General features: G+C 40.0%; 1 protein-coding gene and 1 pseudogene across 1 annotated transcript in view; one reads left to right on the top strand and one right to left on the bottom strand.

Moving 5' to 3' along the window:
- The first annotated feature begins 1149 nt into the window (after window positions 1–1149).
- Window positions 1150–26141, top strand: LOC119527171 (annotated as a pseudogene).
- CHCHD4 (coiled-coil-helix-coiled-coil-helix domain containing 4) overlaps window positions 25556–27409 on the bottom strand; it is a 12928-nt gene continuing 11074 nt past the window's right edge. The window contains exon 3 of the mRNA XM_037802682.1: window positions 25556–26702. Coding sequence (XP_037658610.1) covers window positions 26404–26702 — 299 coding nt within the window. The 3' untranslated portion in view covers window positions 25556–26403. The remainder of the gene's footprint in view (window positions 26703–27409) is intronic.

The following is a 27409-nucleotide window of genomic DNA, read 5'->3' as shown; positions in this document are numbered from 1 at the left end:
ATAGCTCTCTGTCTTAGAGGAATTTGCAGGGGAGATAGAAAAGTAAACAAAAGCTTTCATTAAATAGAGTGTGGTTTATACTATAAAAGAAAGCACAGGTAAAGGAGAGGCTAAACTTGCATATAATTGTGCCTACGAGTCTCCCCCTGAGTACCTCTTTGTTGCTCAGATGTGGCCCTCTCTCTCTCTAACTGAGCCACCTCGGCAGGTGAACTCACTGCCCTCCCCTCTACGTGGGACCCGACTCCCAGGGGTGTAAGTCTCCCTGGCAACGCAGGATATGACTCCCGGGGATGAATCTGGACCCGGCATCATGGGACTGAGAGTATCGTCTTGACCAAAAGGGGGATGCAAAATGGGATGAAATAGTTTCAGTGGCTGAGAGATTTCAAATGGAGTCGAGAGGTCACTCCAGTGGACATTCTTACACACTATATAGATAACGCCTCTTAGGTTTTAAGGTATTGGAATAGCTAGAAGTAAACACCTGAAACTACCAAACTCCAACCCAGCAGTCTGGACTCCTGAAGACGATTGTATAACAATGTAGATTACAAGGGGTGACAGTGTGATTGTGAAAACCTTGTGGATCACACTCCCTTTATCCAGTGTATGGATGGAAGAGTAGAAAAATGGGGATAAAAACTAAATGACAAATAGGGTGGGATGGGGGGGGATGGTTTGGGTGTTCTTTTTTCACTTTTATTTTTTATTCTTATTCTGATTCTTTCTGAAGTAAGGAAAATGTTCAGAAATAGATTGTGGTGATGAATGCATAACTATATGATCGTACTGTGAACAGTTGATTGTATACCATGGATGACTGTATGATATGTGAATATATTTCAATAAAACTGAATTAAAAAAAAAAAAAAGAAAGCACAAGTATTGCAGGCTCCCAGAGAAGGGTATGCTGTGAGCACCACTAGGAGTCAAAGGGGGATAAACAAAAAATATTTCCTTGGAGGCATGAGAGATGCTTGAGTTGACTGTTAAATAAAGGATAAGAAGTAGACTTATTTACATACAATTATTTTGGCTAAAATTATGATTCTAGAGATTGAGAAGGAAGATGTGAAAATGCTGCTGCTGTCAGTCTCTTGTTTTTCTCTCCAGAAATACATTATTTGCTTTACCATTCTCATAAAGATGAATAAACATTCCAGGTATATTGTCATTAAAAATGCCTTTTCTTCCCAGGCTAGCATTGGGATCTCAGCAAACACTTACTACTTTTCCTCCACATTTCACTTTTCCTTGTGGGACCCAAGCCCCAGTCCACCTGACCATCACCACTTGGCTGTAGGAACACATCATGATGCTTCTCATCACGGGATTGTTGGTATCAGACATTTTGGGGGTACAGGGTAGTCATAGAAACCTCAAATGCAAGGCACTTGTCTTAACAAGGTGCTGAGGGGCCTCTCCATCTGCACCACCTGCCTCCTGAGCATTCTTCAGGCCATCACCATCAGCCCCAGCAGCTCCTGGTGGGCTGAGTTCAAACCTAAATCCCCAAATCCCATCCTCTGTTCATTTCTCTCCTTATGGGTACTGAACCTGTCCACCTGTAGCAACTTCCTCCTCTACACTGTGACCACACCCAATGCGTCTAGGCTACTCTTCTGTTCCTAACCGAGCACTGTTCCTTTGTCCCCGTGAGCTGCACTCACAGGGGTCTGTTCTTCGCACTGGTGGCATTTAGGGATGTCTCCCTCACGAGGCTCCTGGTCCTCTAAAGCAGATACATGATAATTCTGTACAGGCATAAGCAGCGGTCCCAGCATCTTCACGGCAAGAGGCTCTCTCCAAGAAGCTCCCCAGAACAAAGGGCTGCTCAGACCACTCTGCTGCTGGTGAGTTGCTTTGTGATCCTGTATCGTGTGGACTTCGTCATTTCGTTTTCCACGGGCACTACATGGATGAATGACCCAATCCTGGTGTGTATTCAGATGCTGGTAGCCAATGACTATGGTCAGCTAATCAGTGCTGAGAAATACATAATAAAGATTATACAAACCATATGGGGAAGAAAAGTTAGTGTTTAATGAAACATGTCTCAATCCATGCCATTATCCTTTCTGGAAAGTTTTAGGTCTTTATCTCTTCAAGTATTTGTCCTCCTTTTCCCATATTCACTACACCTGAAATTCCAGTTCAGTGTGTGTTAAACCTTATTATTTTATTCTTCGTATCTCTTAATCTCTCTTTCGCATTCCTTATCTCTTTGTTCTCTAAACTGCATCCTGAGTAATTTCTTCAGCCCAATATTTTAGTTCACTAATTCACTGTTTAAACAGCTGTGTCACACTTCCATTAAATGTGTATTGCATTTAATTATTTATTTTTGTTTCTGAGAGTTTTGTGTTTTTTAAATCTGCCTAACATTTTATAATTACATGTTTGCTCGTATTTTATTAAATTTTGTATGTCTTTAAACATTTAAAAATACTTTTCTCTACCTGATAACCAAGATCTGAAATCCATTGAAATATTATTCTACTTTAGTTTTTTGATGGCTGTTCTTAGTATTTTGTAATTTTAGATTATGAGCTCATAGGTGGTAAACTTTAATATTTAGTTATACTGAGCGTTCTAGTTTTGGGATGTATTTCTCCAGAGGAGATTTTCATTTTACTTATCTTTGTATTTTATGGCACAAATCTCAGCATTTTTCAGATTAATATTCTGTTTAAGGTGCAAGCTATTATAAGTAAAACCATGTGATATTCATGTAGGTTCATTTAATTAGACCAAAGAATCTGAATAGAGAGCTCAGAAAATGATCATCCATACATGTAAATTTGGTGTTTGACAGAAGTGGCAATTCAAATCAGTTAGCAAATATCATGGGACAATTGGCTATCCATATGGAAAAAAAAAAGACTTGTACCTTACAAATGCTCCAAAAAAACTTCCGAGAGATCTCTGAAAGAATATTTCCTTTTTAACCTTTTAATTTGTGAAACTGATATGTTAAGGAATAATAATTATTATTATATTAAATAGAATTAACTCCACTAAACCCAGCACTCAGGTTTTAACAAATGAGAGTTTATTCTTATCTTTGAAGACCCTGTATAACTTGCTATCTGAATGCATTGGCCAAATTAAATCATTATCTTGATTGTAAAAATCATTTACCTTGCTTTTCACTTAAAAGTTGTCGCCATATATGTGTCTGAGCACATCATTAAGATATTTTGTTAATTTTGCAGTTTATATATGTGGAGCTATTCTGTATTCATTCTGGTGACTTGCATCCTATGCTAAGCCTTCTGTTTTGAGAGCTTTCTTGTTGAAGTATGAGGCTGCAGTGCATCAGCACTTCTGTGGAATGGCATTGCGTGACTATAACCAAATGTCTTCATCCAATCCTCTGACTCTGTACATGGAAACAAAGCTCCTCCCAGTATTGCTCTAGATGTTTCCTGTAAGATTTTCTTAGGGTACATACTATTTCAGAGAATTTGCTTGTCCCTAAATTATGCCCTTGTTTATTTTATATTGGTTTATGCCAAATTGTGCTCCAAATGTTTCTATGAATTTAATTCCTGTCCTGGCAGTGTGTAAGAGTTTTCATCCTAGCCAACACTATGAGCAAAGATTTCAAGTTTCCCAAATATGGTGAGTTTAAAATGGGATTTTCAAAAATCATGAACTCATGTCCAGTCTTGTTTCATCTCTACACTCTTCCCTTCCCCTCTAATATTGAGACAAATCCCATTAGTAATATAATACATTATCTCATCAGTAAAAAGGCAGTATGTTTCCATGATATATAGGGACTTTCCTTTTTAAACATAATCACAATATCATATCACGCACACCTAGATAATTAAAAATAATTATATATATCGCATACCTAACATTCACATTTTCTGATGTATTTATATATATATATCATATAAATATATATGTATCACATAGCTATATATTATATAAATGTAAATATATAAATATAAATATATTTTGTTTCCAATTGTTTGTTGGAACCCAAATAAAGTATATACATTGTGATGTGTTGATATGTCTCTTAAGTGGGTCTCCATATATCCCAGGTAGTCTGGGGCAGTCCTGCTCTTCACCGTTTCACTTTGTTTCCTAGTACCATCCAAAGTGACCAAATAGTTATTTTTTTTTAACATTTTTATTGTGAAATATAACATATGTACAGAAAAGTGATAACTCTCAAAGTATGATTTAACAAGTAGTTAGACATCAAATTTAAAAAATTTATGGGTTACGGCATCGTGGGATTGAAGACATCTTGACCAAAAGAGGGAAGTGAAATGAAATAAAGCTTCAGTGTCTGAGAGATTTCAAGTGGAGTCAAGAGGTCACTCTGGTGGGCATTCTTACACACTATGTAGATAACACTTTTTAGGTTTTAGTGCATTGGAATAGCTAGACGGAAATACCTGAAACTATCAAACTCCAACCCAGTAACCTTGACTCTTGAAGACGATTGTGTAACAATGTAGATTACAAGGGGTGACAGTGTGATTGTGAAAGCCTTGTTGATCACACTCCCTTTATCTAGTATATGGATGGATGAGTAGAAAAATGGGGACAAAAAACTAAATGAAAAATAGGGTGGGATGAGGGGGTGATTTGGGTGTTCTTTCTTTTCTTTTATTTTATTTTGAAATAAATTCAAAGTTATAGGAACAGTTGCAAAAACAATACAAACCCCATACACAGAACTCCAGCATACCCTGAAACCCCTCCCCTGATACCCCAATCCACCAACTTTAACGTGCTGTCACACCACTATTTCTTTCCCTCCCTCCATCCCTATCTATCATCCATCATCTATTGCTCTGTCTTCTGAACATATGAAGCTAGCTGCACACATCCTTGAACAAACACTATAATTCACATATACAATTCCCATGAACAAGAACATTCTTTTATGCAATCCCATTAAACGCAGCTAAGAAGTACAAGAGATTCAACATTGATACAAAGCTTACATTCTGTATTTCCTTTTTTTTTTCCTTATGTCCAAACTGTGTCCCTTTGAGCCTCCTGACCTCCATCCTCAGATCCCATCCAGGATCATCCTTGGCATTCAATTGTCATCTATTTAGATTGTCTTTTTTTTTTTTTTCGCAATTGTGGAAACATATATACAGCCTAAATCTTCCCATTCCACCCCCTCCCTAGCATTCCATTAGTGGGATTAATCACAATTAGAATGTTGTAATGCTATCTCTTTCCCACCATCCATTACTAGAAATTTCCCTTTACCTCAAACAGCAACCCTACACTCATTTCTTAACTCCCCATTGCCCCTTCCCCCATTCTCTTAACCCATACTCTACTTTTCATTTCTATGGTCATATTCTCTGATAATTTCTTTGTGTTTACTGTGGGGCTTAAAATTAACTTCTTAAATCCATAACAATATTGTTTTTCTTTGATACCAACTTAACTTCAATAGGACACATAAACTATGTTCCTATACTCCTCCATTCCCACACCTTTATATAGTTCTTGTCAAAAATTACATATTTTACATTGAGTTCAAAACCACTGATTTGTCATTAGAGTCTGTGTATTTTATATCATGTAGGAAGTAAACAGTGGAGTTACAATTAAAAAATTATTGACTTCTATTTGTATTCCACTGTGGTCGGAGAATGTGCTTTGAATATATTCAAATTTTTTTTTAATTTATTGAGGCTTGTTTTATGTCCCAGCATATGGTCCATTCTGGAGAAAGATCTGTGATCACTAGAGAAAAATGAGTGTCCTGGTGATTTGGGATGTAAGGTTCTATATATGTCTGTTAAAATTCTCTGTATCTCTTTCTCCTTTCTTTGTTTCTCTGTCAGTAGGGCTCCCTTTAGTATCTGAAGCAGGGCAGGTCTTTTATTGGCACATTCTCTCAGCATTTGTTTGTCTGTGAAAAATTTAAGCTCTCCCTCACATCTGAAGAAGAGTTTTGCTGGATAAAGTATTCCTGGTTGGAAATTTTTCTCTCTCAGAATTTTCAATATGTCATGCCACTGCCTTCTCGCCTCCACGGTGGCTGCTGAGTAGTCACTACTGAGTCTTATGTTGTTTCCTTTGTATGTGGTGAATTGCTTTTCTCTTGCTGCTTTCAGAACTTGCTCCTTCTCTTCAGTATTTGAGAGTCTGATCAGAATATGTCTTGGAGTGGGTTTATTTGGATTTTTTCTATTTGGAGTTCGCTGGGCATTTATGCTTTGTGTATTTATATTGTGTAGAAGGTTGGGGAAGTTTTCCCCAACAATTTCTTTGAATACTTTCTAGACCTTTACCCTTCTCTTCCCCTTCTGGGACACCAGTGGGTCTTAAGTTTGGACATTTTATTTTATCTATTGTATCCCTGAGATCCATTTTGATTTTTTCGATTTTTTTCTCCATTCTTTCTTTTGTTCTTTCATTTTCTGTTCTGTGGTCCTCTAGGACACTGAGTTGTTGTTCAGCTTCCTCTAAGCTTGTATTATGAGTATCCAGAGTCTTTTTAATTTGGCCAACAGTTTCTTTTATTTCCATAAGATCTTCTATTTTTTTATTTACTCTTGCATGTCTTCTTTGTACTCTTCTGGGGTCTTCTTTATGTCCTTTATATCCTGTGCTATGTTCTTCTTCATGTCTTTTATACCCTTTGCCATGTTTTCGTTCCTCAATTGTAGTTCTTTGATTAATTGTGCCAAGTACTGTGTCTCTTCTGATATTTTGATTTGGGTATTTGGGTTCGGGTTCTCCATATTGTCTGGTTTTATCATATGCATTAAGATTTTCTGTTGTTTTTGGCCTCTTGGCATTTGCTTTGCTTGATAGGGTTCTTTTAAGTTGTAAAAAAAATACCAATCTAATTTCTCAGAAATACAAGTTGGTGGCGTACACTTTCTCTAACCAGCAGATGGCGTCTGCGAGTCACCTCTACCCCTCAAATCAGTTCTCCCCAACTCTGTCTCTGTGGTGTGTGGGGAAATGATTCTTGTGGGGTTCAGTTGGTGAACTCAGTTTGGGTGTGTTGCTGGAGCCGTCCACCATGAATATGGGGCGTGTGTCCAGGTGGCTAGGGAGGCAGGGCAGCTTTAATATTCAATCCCCCGAGGTGTTCCTGGAGATTCAAGGCCGCTGCAAGAGTCTAAGCCTTCATTTTAGTTCTGCCCCAGACCCTCTCTTTCGCGTCCCTGGGTTCTCTGAGCAGGACCCCTTCTCAGCTGTGATCTTCCAGGACCTCTGCTGAGGGAATGCCGTGCTACGTCACAAGTGTGCGCTGTCCCTCAAGGGAAGCCCTGGGCTGCTGGGCTGTGCAGGGGTGCTCTCTGCTTGATGCAAAGATGGCTGAATGGGGCATCTCAACCCCCTCCCCTCGTACAGTTCCTCCTTCCCAGCTCCGGGACAACTGGCACAGCTCTGGGCTGTGGGCACAGCCCCGGGCAGGAGTTTATCCAGCCCACCATGGAGCCAGCTGCAAGCTGCGGGGTTTCTTTCTCCTTCCAGCTCTCCCCTCCACTCCCCTAGCCCTGAGGGAATCTGCAGCAGGCTATCCTCCACACCAGACACCGAGAGGCCAGCTCAGCCTGCTCCTGCCGTGCTTCACTGCGCGGTTCCCACCGTCGCAACTGCAGCTGCTCCTGGGTTTTTCCCTTTTTTTTTTTTTTTTTATAAAGAACCAGTTCATGTCCAAATGCCAACCCCCGGCTTCCCCACACCGCAGCGCGGCCGCAGGTCTTTCAGCTGGCTTACTCACTTGTTTCAGAATGCAGACTCTCGGTTTCACCCGGGAGTGTACAGCCCCCGTGGTTCTAGCAGACCTTGTCCAGGTGGTGTATCGCTGAAACTGGTATTCTGGGTCACCTTCTGGTTTTTATCTGGTATTTTTCATGGAGGTATTTTTTTGCCCTGTCTCACCTAGCCACCATCTTAGGTTCTCCTCTTATTTTATTTTTTATTCTTATTCTGATTCTCTCTGGTGTAAGGAAAATGTTCAAAAATAGGTTGGGGTGATGAATGCACAACTATATGATGGTACTGTGAACAGTTGATTGTACACCATGGATGACTGTATAGTTTGTGAATATATCTCAATCTGAATTTAAAACAAAACAAAACAAAACAAATGACATATATTTGCATCGGTTGTTTTATGCAACAGGAATTCATTATTCAGCACTCCTTGACCTATTTAGCGTCTACTTACATTTGTTGGTACCTCTCACCTCTTAATCTGAAAGTAGGATTTCACCTGGCCTTTACTGGATACATAGCATTATCCAGTGTGAGGCAGTATTGTGCACTATGGTAAATAAACTGGAGAGCTTATCATTATCACAGTATAATATTCTGTAGAGAACTTTGTACTTTACAAACCTGACGTTGCACTTTCAGTTCTATATAAATGTACTCAGAAATAAAAATGTATCCACAAATTAAAAAAAATGTATGGGTTACAGTTCCACAATTTCAGTTATTTCCTTCTAGCTGTTCTAGTACCCTAGAAACTAAGAAATATATATGTATCTATCTATCTATATACATATATATATATATATATATATATATATATATATATATATATAAAGATTCAGTATCTGTAATCCTTTGTTAAATCCTATCCTGTCTGCTGCTACCCCTCTCTCTCATTTGCTCACCATCTCAATCTTCAGTCATATCTGGGCAGTGACCACCCAAACTTGTTCATATTGCAAAGGGGTGTCGACATTATGGGGAAGAGGGATGCATCTGGTTGATGTTCTTGAAGAGGCTATTGCCTCTGGGTTTTGGGACTTATCTGGCCTAGGAACACTCTGGAGGATCTAAGCTTCTGAAAAATAAACTAGTGACTGAAACTTTTATAGAGTCTCACACAGGGACATAGATATTCTTTGGTATTTTGGGGGCTACTGTTGATTAGGGCTTGGCTTACTGTGGCCATTTGGAATATCTTGCTGAAGCTTGCATAAGAGTAATTTCCAGGGTAGCCTCTCGACTCTATCTGAAGTCTCTTAGCCACTGAAACATTATTTCGTTACCTTTCTTTCCCCTCTTTTGGTCAAGAAGGCATTCTCAGTGCCCCGATGCCAGGGCCAGGCACATTCCTGGGAGTCACGTCCCACATCACCAGGGAGACTCACTTCCCTGGGAGTCATGTCCCACTTTGGGGGGAGGTTAATGAATTTATTTGCAGAGTTGGGCTTAAAGAGAGAAAGGCCACATCTGAGCAATGAAAGAGGTTCTCTGGACGTGACTCTTAGGCATAATTATAGGTAGACCTAAACTCCCCTTTACAGCCATAGGTTTCACAAGAGTAAGCCTCAAGATCGAGGGCTGGACTTATTAAGTACGGAGTTCCTAATTTCACTTAACATATATTCCATCCAAGATAAACAGTGTCTCACATTATCTTCACTTAGTTGTACAATCATTATTACTCTCAATTTTAAACAATTATCATAACTCAAAACACCCCAAAGCTCTTATCAGTCCCTAATTATTTATCCCTAGTGTTAGTGTGGTCCTGATAAGGTATTCTATTAAATATAGTCTATAATATGCAATAGCTAGTCTTCCTCATATACTACTCTGTTGTTAACTCCGTACCAATGTCATAGATTCGAAGTAGATCATGCAAGCACTTATTTATATTTGTAGTGCTAATCTGTGGGATACATGCCTTTAAACAACCCCTTTCAGTCATCACCAAAAACTATCATCACCTCTGTCCATTCCCGTACCTTTAAGTTCAACTTTATTAACATATCTGTACATATTAGGTAATCATTCCGCCTTCACTAGCTTCTGTCTATCTCTAGGTCTTATATTCTACATTTTAAGACACTGGTTTTACATTGTCCAGGAATTCATATTAGTGAAACATACAGTATCTCTCCTTTTGTGTCTGACTTATTTCACTCAACCTTATGTCTTCAAGATTCATCCATGCTGTCATATGTTTCAGGACCTTGTTCCTTCTTACTGCTATATAGTATTCCATCATTGTGTATACTACATTTTGTTTATCCACTCTCTGTTGAAGGACACTTTGATTGTTTCCATCTCTTGGCAATTGTGAACAATACTGCCATGAACATCAGTGTGCAAATGTGTGCTTGTTTCATGTCACTGCTTTCAGATCTTCTGAGTATATACCGAGAAGTAGAATTGCTGGATCATAGGGTAACTCGATATCTAGTTTTCTGAGAACTGCCAAACCTTCTTCCACAGCAGCTGTACCATTACATATTCCCACCAGAAATGAATAAGAGTTCCAGTTTCTCCACATCCTCTCCAGCATTTGTGGTTTCCTGTTTGTTTAATGGCAGCCATTCTTATTGCTGTGAGATGGTACCTCATTGTGGTTTTGATTCACATTTCCCTAATAGCTAGTGAAGATGAACATCTTTTCATGTGCTTTTTAGCCATTTGTATTTCCTTTTCAGAAAAATGCCTATTCATATATTTTGCCCGTTTTCTAATTGGGCTGTTTGTTCTTTTGTTGTTGAGTTGTAGGATTTGTTTTTATATGTTGGATGTCAGTCTCTTATCAAAAATATGATTTCCAAATATTTTCTCCCATTGAGTTGGCTGCCTCTTTACTTTTTTGAGAAAGTCCGTTGAGACATAGAAGCTTTTGATTTTGAGACTTTCACACTTATCCATTTTTTCTTTGATTACTTGTGCTTTGGGTGTAAGGTCTAGGAAGTGACCTCTTATTATTAGATCTTAAACATGCCTTCCTATATTATCTTCTAGGAGTTATATGGTACTGTTCCTTATATTGAGGTCTTTGATCCACTTTGAGTTAATTTTTGTATAGGGTGTGAGGTAGGGGTCCCCTTTCATCCTTTTGGTTATGGATATCCAGTTCTCCCAGCCCCATTTGTTGAAGAGACTGTTCTGTCCCAGTTCAGTGGATTTGGGGGCCTCATAAAAAATCAGTTGACCATAGATCTGGGGGTCTATTTCCAAACTTTTGATTCAATTCCATTGATCAATATGTCTATCTTTGTGCCAGTACCATGCTGTTTTGACCACTGTGGTCTTTTTTAGAACGTTTTTGGCAATTCATGGCCCATTTCCCATCCAAATAAATTTGATAACTAATTTCCAACTTCTGCAAAGTAGGTTGTTGGAATTTTGACTGGAATTGCGTTGAATCTGTAAATCAGTTTGGGTAGGATTGACATCTTAATGATGTTTAGCCTTCCTATCCATGAACATGGAATAACCTTCCACCTATTTAGGACCTCTTTGATTTCTTTTATTAAAGCTTTATAATTTTCTGTGTAGAGGTCTTTTACATCCTTGGTTAAGTTTATTCTTAGGTACTTGATTATTTTAGTTGCCATTGTGAAAGGAATTTATTTCTTGATTGCCTCTTCCATTAGGTCATAACTAATGTATAGGGACATTACTGACTTTTGTGCATTAGTCTTGTATCCCACCACTTTACTGAATTTATTAGCTAATATTTTTTTTTTCCATTCAATGACTTTCAACCTCTTATTGTTGCAGGGTCTAAGATGAGTCTCTTTTAAACAGCATATCAGTTATAATATATTTTTTTAAATCCATTCTGCCAGTCTGTATCATTTAATTGGGGAGTTTCATCCATTCACATTCAAAGTTATTACTGTGAAGGCAGTTCTTGAACCAACCATCTTATCCTTTGGTTTTTATTTGTCAAATCTATCCCCCACCTCCACTCTCTTTTTTTTATTTCCTTTAAGTTACCCTTACTAATACTCTTCAGTTCTGTGCCCTTCTCCAGACCTCTCTCTCCTTTCTTTTTATCTCAGCTGGTAGAGATCCCTTTAGTATTTCTTGCAGGGCAGGTCTCTTGTTAACAAATTCTCTCAGTATTTGTTTGTGAAAATTTTAAACTCTCCCTCAATTTTGAAGAAGAGCTTTGCTGGATAAAGAATTCTTGGCTGGTAATTTTTCTCTTTCGGAATTTTAAATATGTCACACCACTGCATTCTCGCCTCCATGGTGCCTGCTGAGTAGTCAGTACTTAGTCTTATGTTGATTCCCTTGTATGTGGTGAATCATTTCTCTATTGCTGCTTTCCAGACTTTCTCCATCTCTTCAGCAATTGACAATCTGATTTTTATGTGTCTTGGAGTGGGTCTATTTGGATTTATTCTATTTGGAGTTCATTGGCCTTGTTTGATTTGCATACTTATGTCATTTAGAAGGGTTGGGAAGTTTTCTCCAACTGTATCTTCAAATACTCTTCCTAGCCCTTTACTCTTCTCTTCTCCTTCTGGGGCACCGTGATTCTTATATTTGTTTGCTTCATGTTTTCCATCATCTCCCTGAGATTCATTTCAATTTTTTTTTTTCACCATTGGTTCTTTGGTGCATTCACATTCAATTGCTCTGTCCTTCATTTATTCTTTCTTCTGCCTCTTCAAAACTGCTGTTACATGTCTCTAGTATATTTTTAATTTGATCAACAATATCTTTTATTTCCATAAGATCTGCTATATTTTCTAATTTACTCTTTCAAATTCTTTATGCTCTTCTAGAGTCTTCTTTGTGTCCTTTATATCTTTAGCCAACCCATTGGAGTTTTTTTGGAGATTTGTATGTACTTCTTTGATTAATTGCTCCAAGTTCTGTGTCTCCTCTGGCTTTTTAAATTTGGTCATTTGGCTTGTCCATATCTTCTTGGTTTTTCATGTGCTTTGTGATTTTATGTTGACTTTGGGGCATTTGCTTATCTTGATTATGTTATTTTGGGAAATTCAGAATTATTTGAAGATTTATATAGATTTTGGCAGAGGCACAGCTTGTTGGAATTCACTTTCCCTGTCTTCCCAGCAGATGGCACTCTTGAGCCACCTCTCACCCTCAAGCCAACTTTCCCCCAAATTTGCCTGTGCACTGTGCAGGGTCCAAATCAGTTGGAAATCTATTCAGCTTGCCAGTTCTCCATGTGCACTGGGGACTGCCAGCCCTGGGTGTGGCAGGTGGGCCCTGTGCAGTTCGGCAGGGAGTCTGCACTGTGGGTCTGGTGATACCACAGTGGATCACTCTCAGGCTGTGGGGCTGTGCTTCTCATCCACCAACTCAAACATGCTCCACTCCCTGTCTGACATGTGCACGTGAGCCTCTGGGGTGGGGGAGGAGCTCCTGGTGATTCCATGTAGCACACTTGCCTATCCCTGCCTCTCGCCCATGCACACCACAGGGTTCCGTGGAGGAAGAGTAAATGCAGTCAGTACAGGTCCACCATTTCCTGAGTTCCCTCATGGGAGCTCCCAGCCTAGGGCTGTGAAGGGTTATCTCCCCAGGTAATTGCTGAGATAGGTGTGTGGATGCTCACAGATGCCAGCCCCCAGCAGTGGTCCTGGCCAAATAAACTCACCTTGTCCTGTCAGATGCAATTTTTCCACTTTTTCATCCAAGTCCCCACCTCATATTGTAGAGTCCCTCTCTGGCTGCTCGCAGCCTGGAACCTCTGTCCCAGGTGTTTTCTGCCTTTTCTATAGTTTCTTTCATGGAGGAGAAGTTTGCTCTGCCTCACCTATTCTGCCGTCTTCCCAGAAGTCTACATTGCAGATCCAAAGAGCTAATTTTGTATCATTATAAACTCATGGATTAAAACATATTTGGTGTGTTTCAGTCTATTGCAATTATTATCCTTCCTGATGATCCAACTGTCCTCTCTTTGGCAAATGGGAGTTTAGTCACTTTGGTTCCAGAGTCCTTTGATCCTAGGAGTGTTTGATAGCATCCATGCTTCCTAGAATAAGAAGTTCCAGGCTCATCTTTTCCATTTCCTGCCCCAGATTTGGAGTCAATCATTTCTACAAGAAGCCATGGGACCAGTTAGTAAAAATGGTTTTTAGAGACCACAACCTAGGTGCCAGAGAAACTCGTCACTACTGAATTGGTAATTATTTCTAGGCATTTTTTTTCTATGGAAAAACTAAAAAAAAAAAATTAAAGTAAAAAATACATTATGAGAGTGAGCCTCGGGGGAAAGATGGCGGACTGGTGAGCTGTATGTTTTAGTTACTCCTCCAGGAAAGTAGGTAGAAAGCCAGGAACTGCGTGGACTGGACACCACAGAGCAATCTGACTTTGGGCATACTTCATACAACACTCATGAAAACGTGGAACTGCTAAGATCAGCGAAATCTGTAAGTTTTTGCGGCCAGGGGACCCACGCCCCTCCCTGCCAGGCTCAGTCCCGTGGGAGGAGGGGTTGTCAGCTCCGGGAAGGAGAAGGGAGAACTGCAGTGGCAGCCCTTATCGGAAACTCATTCTAGTGATCCAAACTCCAACCATAGATAGACTGAGACCAGACACCAGAGAATCTGAGAGCAGCCAGCCCAGCAGAGAGGAGACAGGCATAGAAAAAAAACAACACGAAAAACTCCAAAATAAAAGCGGAGGATTTTTGGAGTTCTGGTGAACATAGAAAGGGGAAGGGCAGAGCTCAGGCCCTGAGGCGCATATGCAAATACTGAAGAAAAGCTGATCTCTCTGCCCTGTGGACCTTTCCTTAATGGCCCTGGTTGCTTTGTCTCTTAGCATTTCAATAACCCATTAGATCTCTGAGGAGGGCCGTTTTTTTTGTGTGTGTTTTTTTTTTTTTTTAATCCTTTTTTCTTTTTCTAAAACAATTACTCTAAGAAGCCCAATACAGAAAGCTTCAAAGACTTACAATTTGGGCAGGTCAAGTCAAGAGCAGAACTAAGAGAGCTCTGAGACAAAAGGCAATAATCCAGTGGCTGAGAAAATTCACTAAACACCACAACTTCCCAAGAAAAGGGGGGTGTCTGCTCACAGCCATCATCCTGGTGGACAGGAAACACTCCTGCCCATCGCCAGCCCCATAGCCCAGAGCTGCCCCAGACAACCCAGTGTGACGGAAGTGCTTCAAATAACAGGCACACACCACAAAACTGGGCTTGGACATTAGCCTTCCCTGCAACCTCAGCTGATTGTCCCAGAGTTGGGAAGGTAGAGCAGTGTGAATTAACAAAGCCCCATTCAGCCATCATTTCAGCAGACTGGGAGCCTCCCTACACAGCCCAGCAGCCCAGAACTGCCCTGGGGGGACGACACTCACCTGTGACATATCACAGTCATCCCTCAATAGAGGACCCGGGGTGCACAGCCTGGAAGAGGGGCCCACTTGCAAGTCTCAGGAGCCATACGCCAATACCAAGGACTTGTGGGTCAGTGGCAGAGACAAACTGTGGCAGGACTGAACTGAAGGATTAGACTATTGCAGCAGCTTTAAAACTCTAGGATCACCAGGGAGATTTGATTGTTAGGGCCACCCCCACTCCCTGACTGCCCAGAAACACGCCCCATATACAGGGCAGGCAACACCAAATACACACGCAAGCTTGGTACACCAATTGGACCCCACAAGACTCACTCTCCCACTCACCAAAAAGGCTAAGCAGGGGAGAACTGGCTTGTGGAGAACAGGTGGCTCGTGGCGCCACCTGCTGGTTAGTTAGAGAAAGTGTACTCCACGAAGCTGTATATCTGATAAATTAGAGATAAGGACTTCAATTGGTCTACAAATCCTAAAAGAACCCTACCAAGTTCAGCAAATGCCAAGAGGCCAAAAACAACAGAAAATTATAAAGCATATGAAAAAACCAGACGATATGGATAACCCAAGCCCAAGCACCCAAATCAAAAGATCAGAAGAGACACAGCACCTAGAGCAGCTATTCAAAGAACTAAAGATGAACAATGAGACCATAGTACGGGATACAAAGGAAATCAAGAAGACCCTAGAAGAGCATAAAGAAGACATTGCAAGACTAAATAAAAAAACAGATGATCTTATGGAAATTAAAGAAACTGTTGACCAAATTAAAAAGATTCTGGACACTCATAGTACAAGACTAGAGGAAGTTGAACAACGAATCAGTGACCTGGAAGATGACAGAATGGAAAATGAAAGCATAAAAGAAAGAATGGGGAAAAAAATTGAAAAAATCGAAATGGACCTCAGGGATATGATAGATAATATGAAATGTCCAAATATAAGACTCATTGGTGTCCCAGAAGGGGAAGAAAAGGGTAAAGGTCTAGGAAGAGTATTCAAAGAAATTGTTGGGGAAAACTTCCCAAATCTTCTAAACAACATAAATACACAAATCATAAATGCTCAGCGAACTCCAAATAGAATAAATCCAAATAAACCCACTCCAAGACATATACTGATCACACTGTCAAACACAGAAGAGAAGGAACAAGTTCTGAAAGCAGCAAGAGAAAAGCAATTCACCACATACAAAGGAAACAGCATAAGACTAAGTAGTGACTACTCAGCAGCCACCATGGAGGCGAGAAGGCAGTGGCACGATATATTTAAAATTCTGAGTGAGAAAAATTTCCAGCCAAGAATACTTTATCCAGCAAAGCTCTCCTTCAAATTTGCGGGAGAGCTTAAATTTTTCACAGACAAACAAATGCTGAGAGAATTTGCTAACAAGAGACCTGCCCTACTGGAGATACCAAAGGGAGCCCTACAGACAGAGAAACAAAGAAAGGACAGAGAGACCTGGAGAAAGGTTCAGTACTAAAGAGATTCGGTATGGGTACAATAAAGGATATTAATAGACAGAGGGGGAAAATATGACAAACATAAACCAAAGGATAAGATGGCTGATTCAAGAAATGCCTTCACGGTTATAACGTTGAATGTAAATGGATTAAATTCCCCAATTAAAAGATATAGATTCACAGAATGGATCAAAAAAAATGAACCATCAATATGTTGCATACAAGAGACTCATCTTAGACACAGGGACACAAAGAAACTGAAAGTGAAAGGATGGAAAAAAATATTTCATGCAAGCTACAGCCAAAAGAAAGCAGGTGTAGCAATATTAATCTCAGATAAAATAGACTTCAAATGCAGGGATGTTTTGAGAGACAAAGAAGGCCACTACATACTAATAAAAGGGGCAATTCAACAAGAAGAAATAACAATCGTAAATGTCTATGCACCCAATCAAGGTGCCCCAAAATACATGAGAGAAACACTGGCAAAACTAAAGGAAGCAATTGGGGATGTTTCCACAATAATTGTGGGAGACTTCAACACATCACTCTCTCCTATAGATAGATCAACCAGACAGAAGACCAATAAGGAAATTGAAAACCTAAACAATCTGATAAATGAATTAGATTTAACAGACATATACAGGACATTACATCCCAAATCACCAGGATACACATACTTTTCTAGTGCTCACGGAACTTTCTCCAGAATAGATCATATGCTGGGACATAAAACAAGCCTCAATAAATTTAAAAAGATTGAAATTATTCAAAGCACATTCTCTGACCACAATGGAATACAATTAGAAGTCAATAACCATCAGAGACTTAGAAAATTCACAAATACCTGGAGGTTAAACAACACACTCCTAAACAATCAGTGGGTTAAAGAAGAAATAGCAAGAGAAATTGCTAAATATATAGAGACGAATGAAAATGAGAACACAACATACCAAAACCTATGGGATGCAGCAAAAGCAGTGCTAAGGGGGAAATTTATAGCACTAAACGCATATATTAAAAAGGAAGAAAGAGCCAAAATCAAAGAACTAATGGATCAACTGAAGAAGCTAGAAAATGAACAGCAAACCAATCCTAAACCAAGTAGAAGAAAAGAAATTACAAGGATTAAAGCAGAAATAAATGACATAGAGAACAAAAAAACAACAGAGGGGATAAATATCACCAAAAGTTGGTTCTTTGAGAAGATCAACAAGATTGACAAGCCCCTAGCTAGACTGACAAAATGAAAAAGAGAGAAGACCCATATAAACAAAATAATGAATGAAAAAGGTGACATAACTGCAGATCCTGAAGAAATTAAAAAAATTATAAGAGGATATTATGAACAACTGTATGGCAACAAACTGGATAATGTAGAAGAAATGGACAATTTCCTGGAAACATATGAACAACCTAGACTGACCAGAGAAGAAATAGAAGACCTCAACCAACCCATCACAAGCAAAGAGATCCAATCAGTCATCAAAAATCTTCCCAGAAGTAAATGCCCAGGGCCAGATGGCTTCACAGGGGAATTCTACCAAACTTTCCAGAAAGAACTGACACCAATCTTACTCAAAGTCTTTCAAAACATTGAAAAAAATGGAACACTACCTAACTAATTTTATGAAGCTAACATCAATCTAATACCAAAACCAGGCAAAGATGCTACAAAAAAGGAAAACTACTGGCCAATCTCCCTAATGAATATAGATGCAAAAATCCTCAACAAAATACTTGCAAATCGAATCCAAAGACACATTAAAAAAATCATACACCATGACCAAGTGGGGTTCATTCCAGGCATGCAAGGATGGTTCAACATAGGAAAATCGATTAATGTATTACAACACATTAACAAGTCAAAAGGGAAAAATCAATTGATCATCTCAATAGATGCTGAAAAAGCATTTGACAAAATCCAACATCCGTTTTTGATAAAAACACTTCAAAAGGTAGGAATTGAAGGCAACTTCCTCAACATGATAAAGAGTATATATGAAAAACCCACAGCCAGCATAGTACTCAATGGTGAGAGACTGAAAGCCTTCCCTCTAAGATCACGAACAAGACAAGGATGCCCGCTGTCACCACTGTTATTCAACATTGTGCTGGAAGTGCTAGCCAGGGCAATCCGGCAAGACAAAGAAATAAAAGGCATCCAAATTGGAAAAGAAGAAGTAAAACTGTCATTGTTTGCAGATGATATGATCTTATATCTAGAAAACCCCGAGAAATCGACGATACAGCTACTAGAGCTAATAAACAAATTTAGCAAAGTAGCGGGATACAAGATTAATGCACATAAGTCAGTAATGTTTCTATATGCTAGAAATGAACAAACTGAAGAGACACTCAAGAAAAAGATACCATTTTCAATAGCAACTAAAAAAATCAAGTACCTAGGAATAAGCTTAACCAAAGATGTAAAAGACCTATACAAAGAAAACTACATAACTCTACTAAAAGAAATAGAAGGGGACCTTAAAAGATGGAAAAATATTCCATGTTCATGGATAGGAAGGCTAAACGTCATTAAGATGTCAATTCTACCCAAACTCATCTACAGATTCAATGCAATCCCAATCAAAATTCCAACAACCTACTTTGCAGACTTGGAAAAGCTAGTTATCAAATTTATTTGGAAAGGGAAGATGCCTCGAATTGCTAAAGACACTCTAAAAAAGAAAAACGAAGTGGGAGGACTTACACTCCCTGACTTTGAAGCTTATTATAAAGCCACAGTTGTCAAAACAGCATGGTACTGGCACAAAGATAGCCATATAGATCAATGGAATCGAATTGAGAATTCAGAGATAGACCCTCAGATCTATGGCCGACTGATCTTTGATAAGGCCCCCAAAGTCACTGAACTGAGTCATAATGGTCTTTTCAACAAATGGGGCTGGGAGAGTTGGATATCCATATCCAAAAGAATGAAAGAGGACCCCTACCTCACCCCCTACACAAAAATTAACTCAAAATGGACCAAAGATCTCAATATAAAAGAAAGTACCATAAAACTCCTAGAAGATAATGTAGGAAAACATCTTCAAGACCTTGTATTAGGTGGCCACTTCCTAGACTTTATACCCAAAGCACAAGCAACAAAAGAGAAAATAGATAAATGGGAACTCCTCAAGCTTAGAAGTTTCTGTACCTCAAAGGAATTTCTCAAAAAGGTAAAGAGGCAGCCAACTCAATGGGAAAAAATTTTTGGAAACCATGTATCTGACAAAAGACTGATATCTTGCATATATAAAGAAATCCTACAACTCAATGACAATAGTACAGACAGCCCAATTATAAAATGGGCAAAAGATATGAAAAGACAATTCTCTGAAGAGGAAATACAAATGGCCAAGAAAGACATGAAAAAATGTTCAGCTTCACTAGCTATTAGAGAGATGAAAATTAATACCACAATGAGATACCATCTAACACCGGTTAGAATGGCTGCCATTAAACAAACAGGAAACTACAAATGCTGGAGGGGATGTGGAGAAATTGGAACTCTTATTCATTGTTGGTGGGACTGTATAATGGTTCAGCCACTCTGGAAGTCATTCTGGCAGTTCCTTAGAAAACTAGATATAGAGTTACCATTCGATCCAGCGATTGCACTTCTCGGTATACACCCGGAAGGTCGGAGAGCAGTGACACGAACAGATATCTGCACGCCAATGTTCATAGCAGCATTATTCACAATTGCCAAGAGATGGAAACAACCCAAATGTCCTTCAACAGATGAGTGGATAAATAAAATGTGGTATATACACACGATGGAATACTACGCGGCAGTAAGAAGGAACGATCTCGTGAAACATATGACAACATGGATGAACCTTGAAGACATAATGCTGAGCGAAATAAGCCAGGCACAAAAAGAGAAATATTATATGCTACCACTAATGTGAACTTTGAAAAATGTAAAACAAATGGTTTATAATGTAGAATGTAGGGGAACTAGCAATAGAGAGCAATTAAGGAAGGGGGAACAATAATCCAAGAAGAACAGATAAGCTATTTAACGTTCTGGGGATGCCCAGGAATGACTATGGTCTGTTAATTTCTGATGGATATAGTAAGAAGAAGTTCACAGAAAGGTTGCTATATTATGTAACTTTCTTGGGGTAAAGTAGGAACATGTTGGAAGTTAAGCAGTTATCTTAGGTTAGTTGTCTTTTTCTTACTCCCTTGTTATGGTCTCTTTGAAATGTTCTTTTATTGTATGTTTGTTTTCTTTTTAACTTTTTTTTCATACAGTTGATTTAAAAAAGAAGGGAAAGTTAAAAAAAAAATAAGAAAAACAAGGAAAAAAAAGATGTAGTGCCCCCTTGAGGAGCCTGTGGAGAATGCAGGGGTATTCGCCTACCCCACCTCGATGGTTGCTAACATGACCACAGACATAGGGGACTGGTGGTTTGATGGGTTGAGCCCTCTACCATAAGTTTTACCCTTGAGAAGACGGTTGCTGCAAAGGAGAGGCTAGGCCTCCCTATGGTTGTGCCTAAGAGCCTCCTCCCGAATGCCTCTTTGTTGCTCAGATGTGGCCCTCTCTCTCTGGCTAAGCCAACTTGAAAGGTGAAATCACTGCTCTCCCCCGTACGTGTGATCAGACACCCAGGGGAGTGAATCTCCCTGGCAACGTGGAATATGACTCCCGGGGAGGAATGTAGACGCGGCATCGTGGGACGGAGAACATCTTCTTGACCAAAAGGGGGATGTGAAAGGAAATGAAATAAGCTTCAGTGGCAGAGAGATTCCAAAAGGAGCCGAGAGGTCACTCTGGTGGACACTCTTACGCACACTTTAGACAACCCTTTTTAGGTTCTAAAGAATTGGGGTAGCTGGTGGTGGATACCTGAAACTATCAAACTACAACCCAGAACCCATGAATCTCGAAGACAGTTGTATAAAAATGTAGCTTATGAGGGGTGACAATGGGATTGGGAAAGCCATAAGGACCACACTCCAGTTTGTCTAGTTTATTATGGATGGATGAGTAGAAAAATAGGGGAAGGAAACAAACAGACAAAGGTACCCAGTGTTCTTTTTTACTTCAATTGCTTTTTTTCACTCTAATTATTATTATTGTTATTTTTGTGTGTGTGCTAATGAAGGTGTCAGGGATTGATTTAGGTGATGAATGTACAACTATGTAATGTTACTGTAAACAATCGAAAGTACGATTTGTTTTGTATGACTGCGTGGTATGTGAATATATCTCAATAAAATGAAGATTAAAAAAAATACATTATGAACTTATACTGAGAATTCAAATTCAAACTGAGAATTAAGAATTCTTACTATATTTCATCAATTTTACATGTTTCTTTCACTCATACCAAAATTCCTAGTTCTCAAAGAAGACACTGGCATCATTTCTCATTTGCATTTTCCCTTGTAATATGTAACCACTATGACCCAGGACTAGTTACTTCATGAAGTCATAAAGGCAAAGGAAGGAACTTTCTTCCTTTCTGGTTCCCAGTATAAGAAGCCAAGAAGGAACTTTCTTCTTTTCTGGTTCCATTATGAGAATCTAAGAGTGGCAGCCAGCCTGGTTGTGCCAAGAAGCTCTGAGCCACGTCATTCTATTTCTCTGAGCTACATGCCTTGATCTGTGCTCCTGTAGTTTGCAGATCCTAACTCATCTAGTCCCCCCATTTCTTCCTTACTCATTCTAAATATGTCATTTTAAGTCTTTCATAATTTTTCATTTATATATGCATTTATCCAAAAATATTCTTGAGCCCTTCTATGTGCCATCCACTGAGTAAGGCTTTCAAGGATAGATTTGTGAGCAAATCAGTTAGTCACTGCCCTCATAAACATTACAGCCTAATAGGGAAACCAGATGGTAATAAAATATTCACAGAAATAAATATAAAGGCTAAATATGGTAAATAACCAAGATGTATGAAGGTACAATACAATACAGGGCATTATGGAAATTTTGAGTGAAGGTCTATAAGGATGTGGGACATCTGTGTGGAAATGCAGAATGTAAAGTTTGGACATCCCAGACGCTGTGTACCTCATGCAGATAAGACACAGAGCCTAAAAATAAATGATCTTGAAAGGGAACAGTAGGCAGTGCCATCTTTCAGAAATTAAAAGTGAATCTAAAAGGTGAAAGGTATCTCAATTCCTTACTGCAAAACTATTCTTCCCTTCACTCTCACTCATTCTGTAGAGCTGACTCTACCAGCAAATTCAGGAGAATATGTAAATAGGCCTAGGCTAGAAAATTTATCCCATCTATGTTGATGGATTCATTGATAAGTGCATCAACCACTCATGAGCCCATCAGGGCCATAAACTGTTGGATTCTGGAAAAGAGATTATTGCTGCATTCAGCTGGAAGTACAACCTAAGAGGGTATAGGAGTTGATCCTGCAGCTCCCTATATGAAACTTGACTCTAAATTCAATACAGAGCCACCAAGTCCTCCAAACCATCAAGCCTAAGGTTGCAAAAACAGGAAACAAGTGGATTATTAAGTATAATAAGGAGAAGGGCCCACCTTTCCCTTTGGTTTCCAGATCTGTGCACTCTGGCTTTGAGGTAGACAGCTCCATGTACTGAATAGACGACACCCTCCTTGTACAGCAGCAGTGCATGCCCACGGGGTTTTTTTGTTTTGTTTTGCTCCCCCCACCCAAACCCAGCTGGTGGGGGGAAGTCTTCAGCAAGCCATCCCACCATTCCATCACATCAGCTACTTCTAAGTGATGAGGCACACGGACATGATGCCCCGATTTACCACCTGTGCCCTAGAATGTCTTGCAGGTTGGAGGCAATTTCTGAGACTCCACAGACACATTGTAAGATGCGTGTCAGACATTTTGTAAGTTCATGAATGGTTATGCTGGCCAAAGACTTGTGGGCAGGGAAGTCACATCCATTACTCAGATCCTGTGTCTACCCCAGTGAATAAACCATGGGAGAGGCCCAATACATTCAGCCTGTCACCATGAAATATTTCCACCTCGAAGACTCAACAGCAACGTCTATTGTTGGAGGTTGAGCGGGCAGCGGTGGTGGTAGCCAGATCAGCCGAGGTGAGTGAAAATTATGCAGTCTCCATTCTTGCTGCCATTTTGTGCATGGCCACGATGAACATGGAGGAGGCTGGGAAGGAAGGCGAGTGACGTCCCAGGGCATGTCTGCCTATTAGCCACTATGAATTACTGTAGATACAGCTCAGGCCATCTCTTCTTCCATGAGGTGTCCAACCAAAAGTACTTCTTAAATTCTGCCATTGGGACTATTTCTTTTCACCACTCTTTAAAGGCCATGCCTATTTAAGGTTGTAAGACTGCAAATGAACACTTCAGCTGGTGCTGGCAAACCATGATCTATTGATAAATCAGGTCTTGGATTCTCTGTCATGTTAGCTGTTAATAGGGAAGTCCCCAAGAGAGTGGAGGTATTATGGGTTATTAAAATGTTCTTAAGTTAAAATATGTACAATCCTAGAACGTAATGAGGACTAAAATTCAATGTTCTAACCCACAAGCTTGGCAGATAAGCCACACTTGTCTACATCGCAAAAAACAACAAACAAAACACTCAATTTGTGTAGGTGGCCAGCATTTCCAAATTAGTGTTAATATGAGTCACCCTTCATTTCAATTCTGGCTGTTTTGCAATTTTCTTTATCATTACCTACTAGGCCTGTTGAAGGTTCTCTGTTTATACATAGCAGTTCATAAACAAATTACCCAAACCCCTGGTGCCATAGCACAATCTCTACCCATGCCCAACTGCTATGCAGTGGCACTTTCTTATCACCAAGTTGTTTTTCCACTGAAAAAATGGAAAAGGATGGAGTCTTTTGCCTAACCTCAGTGGATTTGGACAAAGACAGTGTGAGAATGTCTGCTCTATGGGTTGTCATGGCTGAGAGAAAATAATCTACCCCAAGAATCCAGTGCCATCATGTAACAGCCATCCATTCCTTTCTGCTTTCTAGATGTTGACTTCCTGACTGGACTAGCTTCAAGAGGGCAGAGACCACATCTGAATCACTTTCTGTTGCCCCAGAACTTGGACCTGCAGGAGTCTATTGAAATGCATCAAACCAATGGAATACATGACATGGTCAAAAATCAGTTAACACTTGTGTTGTGACCAAAATTTTCACTGCAGAAGTTTACTTTTAAAACATGTGAAACACTTTGTATGAGGCTGAGTCACAAGGGCACCTTTTCGAGCTGCACAGACTCCAAGTTTGGCCAGCTCCAGGTTCTGGGCTCTTAAGCAAGTTTTTATCAAGTCCTGGATGTAGATACTATAGTTCTATTTCCTAACACCTTGGAATCCCTCCTTACATTTTTACTGTGCTGTGGAGCTTTAACATGCTGCTGCCTCTGGTGAGGCAGGTAGCCTCCTGGTATTCATGCCCTGTGTCCGTCCCCTGGAGTGTGGGCTTAAACTAGTGACCTGCTCCTAACAAACAGAATATGGTCAAAGTGATAGGAGGTCACTTTTGAGAACAGGTTGCAAGATGACTGGTCTTGCTCATCCTCTCTTGCTTGCTCTGATAGAAGCCAGCTTCCCTAAAGAGAGGTCCCCACCCCAGTCCAGCAAGCCACAAGGAACTGATTTTTGAAGCAGATCCTCCCTGGTCAAGTCCTGAGATAACTGCAGCCTTGGCTAACACCTCAGTCGCAGCCTTCTGAGAGCCAGGAGTCCTGGGGAAGCTGCGCCCAGCTTCCAGAGCTACAGAAATCGTGAGATAATAAATGTTTAAGCTACTAGTTTTTGGATAATGTGCTACATAGCAATAAATAACTAATACACCTGGGACAAATAAGGCATCACTGCCCAATAGTCTGAAAATTGTTTAGCACTCACCTTGGGCAAGGGATTCAGTTCCTTAGAGCTTTTCCCACCTGTGATGTTTGTATGAAGGCATCTGACTTGCAAAGTATAAAAGTTAACTTGCTTTGAACTCAACACAGAAAATTTTAACAAACTCAAACTGGTTTATCAGTATCTTTAAATAGGAATTTCAGTAGAACTTTTCTCAATTTATTTTTCCTTACATCAAAAACAATTTTAACTAGTAAAAACCAAGGACACATTGAAAATCAGGTAGAAATCTTATTTCCTTTTAATTGAGTACTTAATTCATACCCTTTTCCCTCTTGGCTGTTACTCTGGTAATAATAGGTCCCCACCTCTCAAGAACGTTATATCTGAACTGGCTGAGACAGAACCAGTGTTAAACAAATCCCCAAATAAGGGCTTTCAAAATAACAAGGAACAGTGATAACCATCCTTTCCCTTCACTTAGAAAAAGATTATGAATCAGAGGGTCGAAATCTCTACTTTCCAAATGTAGAAAACCTGAAGTTCAATGCAAAAATGGAAACCAAAATGTATCAAGGATTAAGTATATAATAACCTCAGAATATCTCCTCATATACAAAAAGTCAAGATGGTTGTTTGAGAAATAAGTATCTGATAATCTGGCCTCTTCTATTAGGAATAGCCCCACTCTGGCATTTTTAAAGGAAAATATTTGTGTTTCCTAAACAAATGTACTAAAAGGGATATAATGAGTCAGAATAAATCAACTCATGCACAAGAAACACTCCTGTGTAATGATTTTTGGTTGCTGAGAATATTCAGCACATATTTCAAAGTGGCGAAATTCAGGACAATCTGAGAACAAAGAATTAAAAAGGGGCAGCTACATCTGCTGACAGATTTATGTGGGACACACATGCATAAAACCCCCAAGGGCTCGATCATCAAAATAAGTTATTTTGTACATTACAGTGCACGGAACAACAGAAGGAAAGACACTTTCTTGGCGAGCAACTGAAAGGCATTTTGCAAAAGGTCCATTCATTAGCTTGACCCCTCCTCTTCTTTGGTAGCGGTAGCCCCAGCAGGAGCTGTTTCCTCTAAACCTGCTGACTTCTTCTCTTCCTCTTCCTCCTCATCCTCCTGGGGATAGAGGTCCGGGTATTTCTGCATGCATTCCTGCATGGCCCGGAACTGCTCTATACAGTCTGACCCCTTGACATCCTCTGTGCTGTAGTGGAAGCAGGAAAAGGCTGACTTGAACTGTTCCCCACAGGGGCCGCTGGCCATTCCCCCAAGGCACGGGCAGTTCCAGTTAATGTCTCCATTTGGCAGTATCAATCCTGGAGGAGGAAGACAGGTTAAGGAAAATGTGAGTGATGTTCTCTAAGGTTTCAGAAAAAGCAAAGCCTAGTCCAGTCCTCACAGCCCACTCAGGAGGTGCAGAGCAGTCTCAACTGGGGCCTGGCAAGCACTCATCTGTGGACTTAACTCAGTTTACATCAGGTTTGAATGCCTAGCATTAGACCCAGCAGTTTCTGTCCACTTAGAGAGACGCTGTCATTGGCATCTTTTTCCATGTGCAACACAGAACTATATTCTAAGCCACCTCCCAGTGCTGAGAAGTTGTGCTCCAAGAACTAAATCCTGGAAACCATTTAATCCCAAGAAGCAATCACCTGGATGGTTAGGGGAGAGCTTTTTGAGAGCCCACATTTTAGGAGCTGAGCTATTGATCTCCTTCCAATCCCTGGCCCCGCTCCCATACCAGGCCTGGATCACCCACCAGTGCCCCGCTGCCCGCAAGCCCCTCTCAATCTGCTGCAGCCCTTAGAAGTCAGCACAGTCTGGGACTGGTGTAAAGGAGAAGGGAGGTCCCGCTACACTGATGTGGAAAGATTTCCAAGACCTGCTGTATAAAGGAGAAGGCTAATGGCAGACCAGGCAAACATGGTTTTCTTCTTGTAAAATCCCCTTCCTGGAAAAAATTAAAAACCTGGAGGAATATTAACCGAACTGTCAAACTGTACATCTGTTTTGGGGGGTGGTT

This window comes from Choloepus didactylus, chromosome 1 (genome assembly GCF_015220235.1).
Source record: "Choloepus didactylus isolate mChoDid1 chromosome 1, mChoDid1.pri, whole genome shotgun sequence".
Classification (NCBI taxonomy): Eukaryota; Metazoa; Chordata; class Mammalia; order Pilosa; family Megalonychidae; genus Choloepus; species Choloepus didactylus.
The sequence above is the reverse complement of the archived record's forward strand: the minus strand, read 5'-3'. Positions and strand labels throughout refer to the sequence as shown.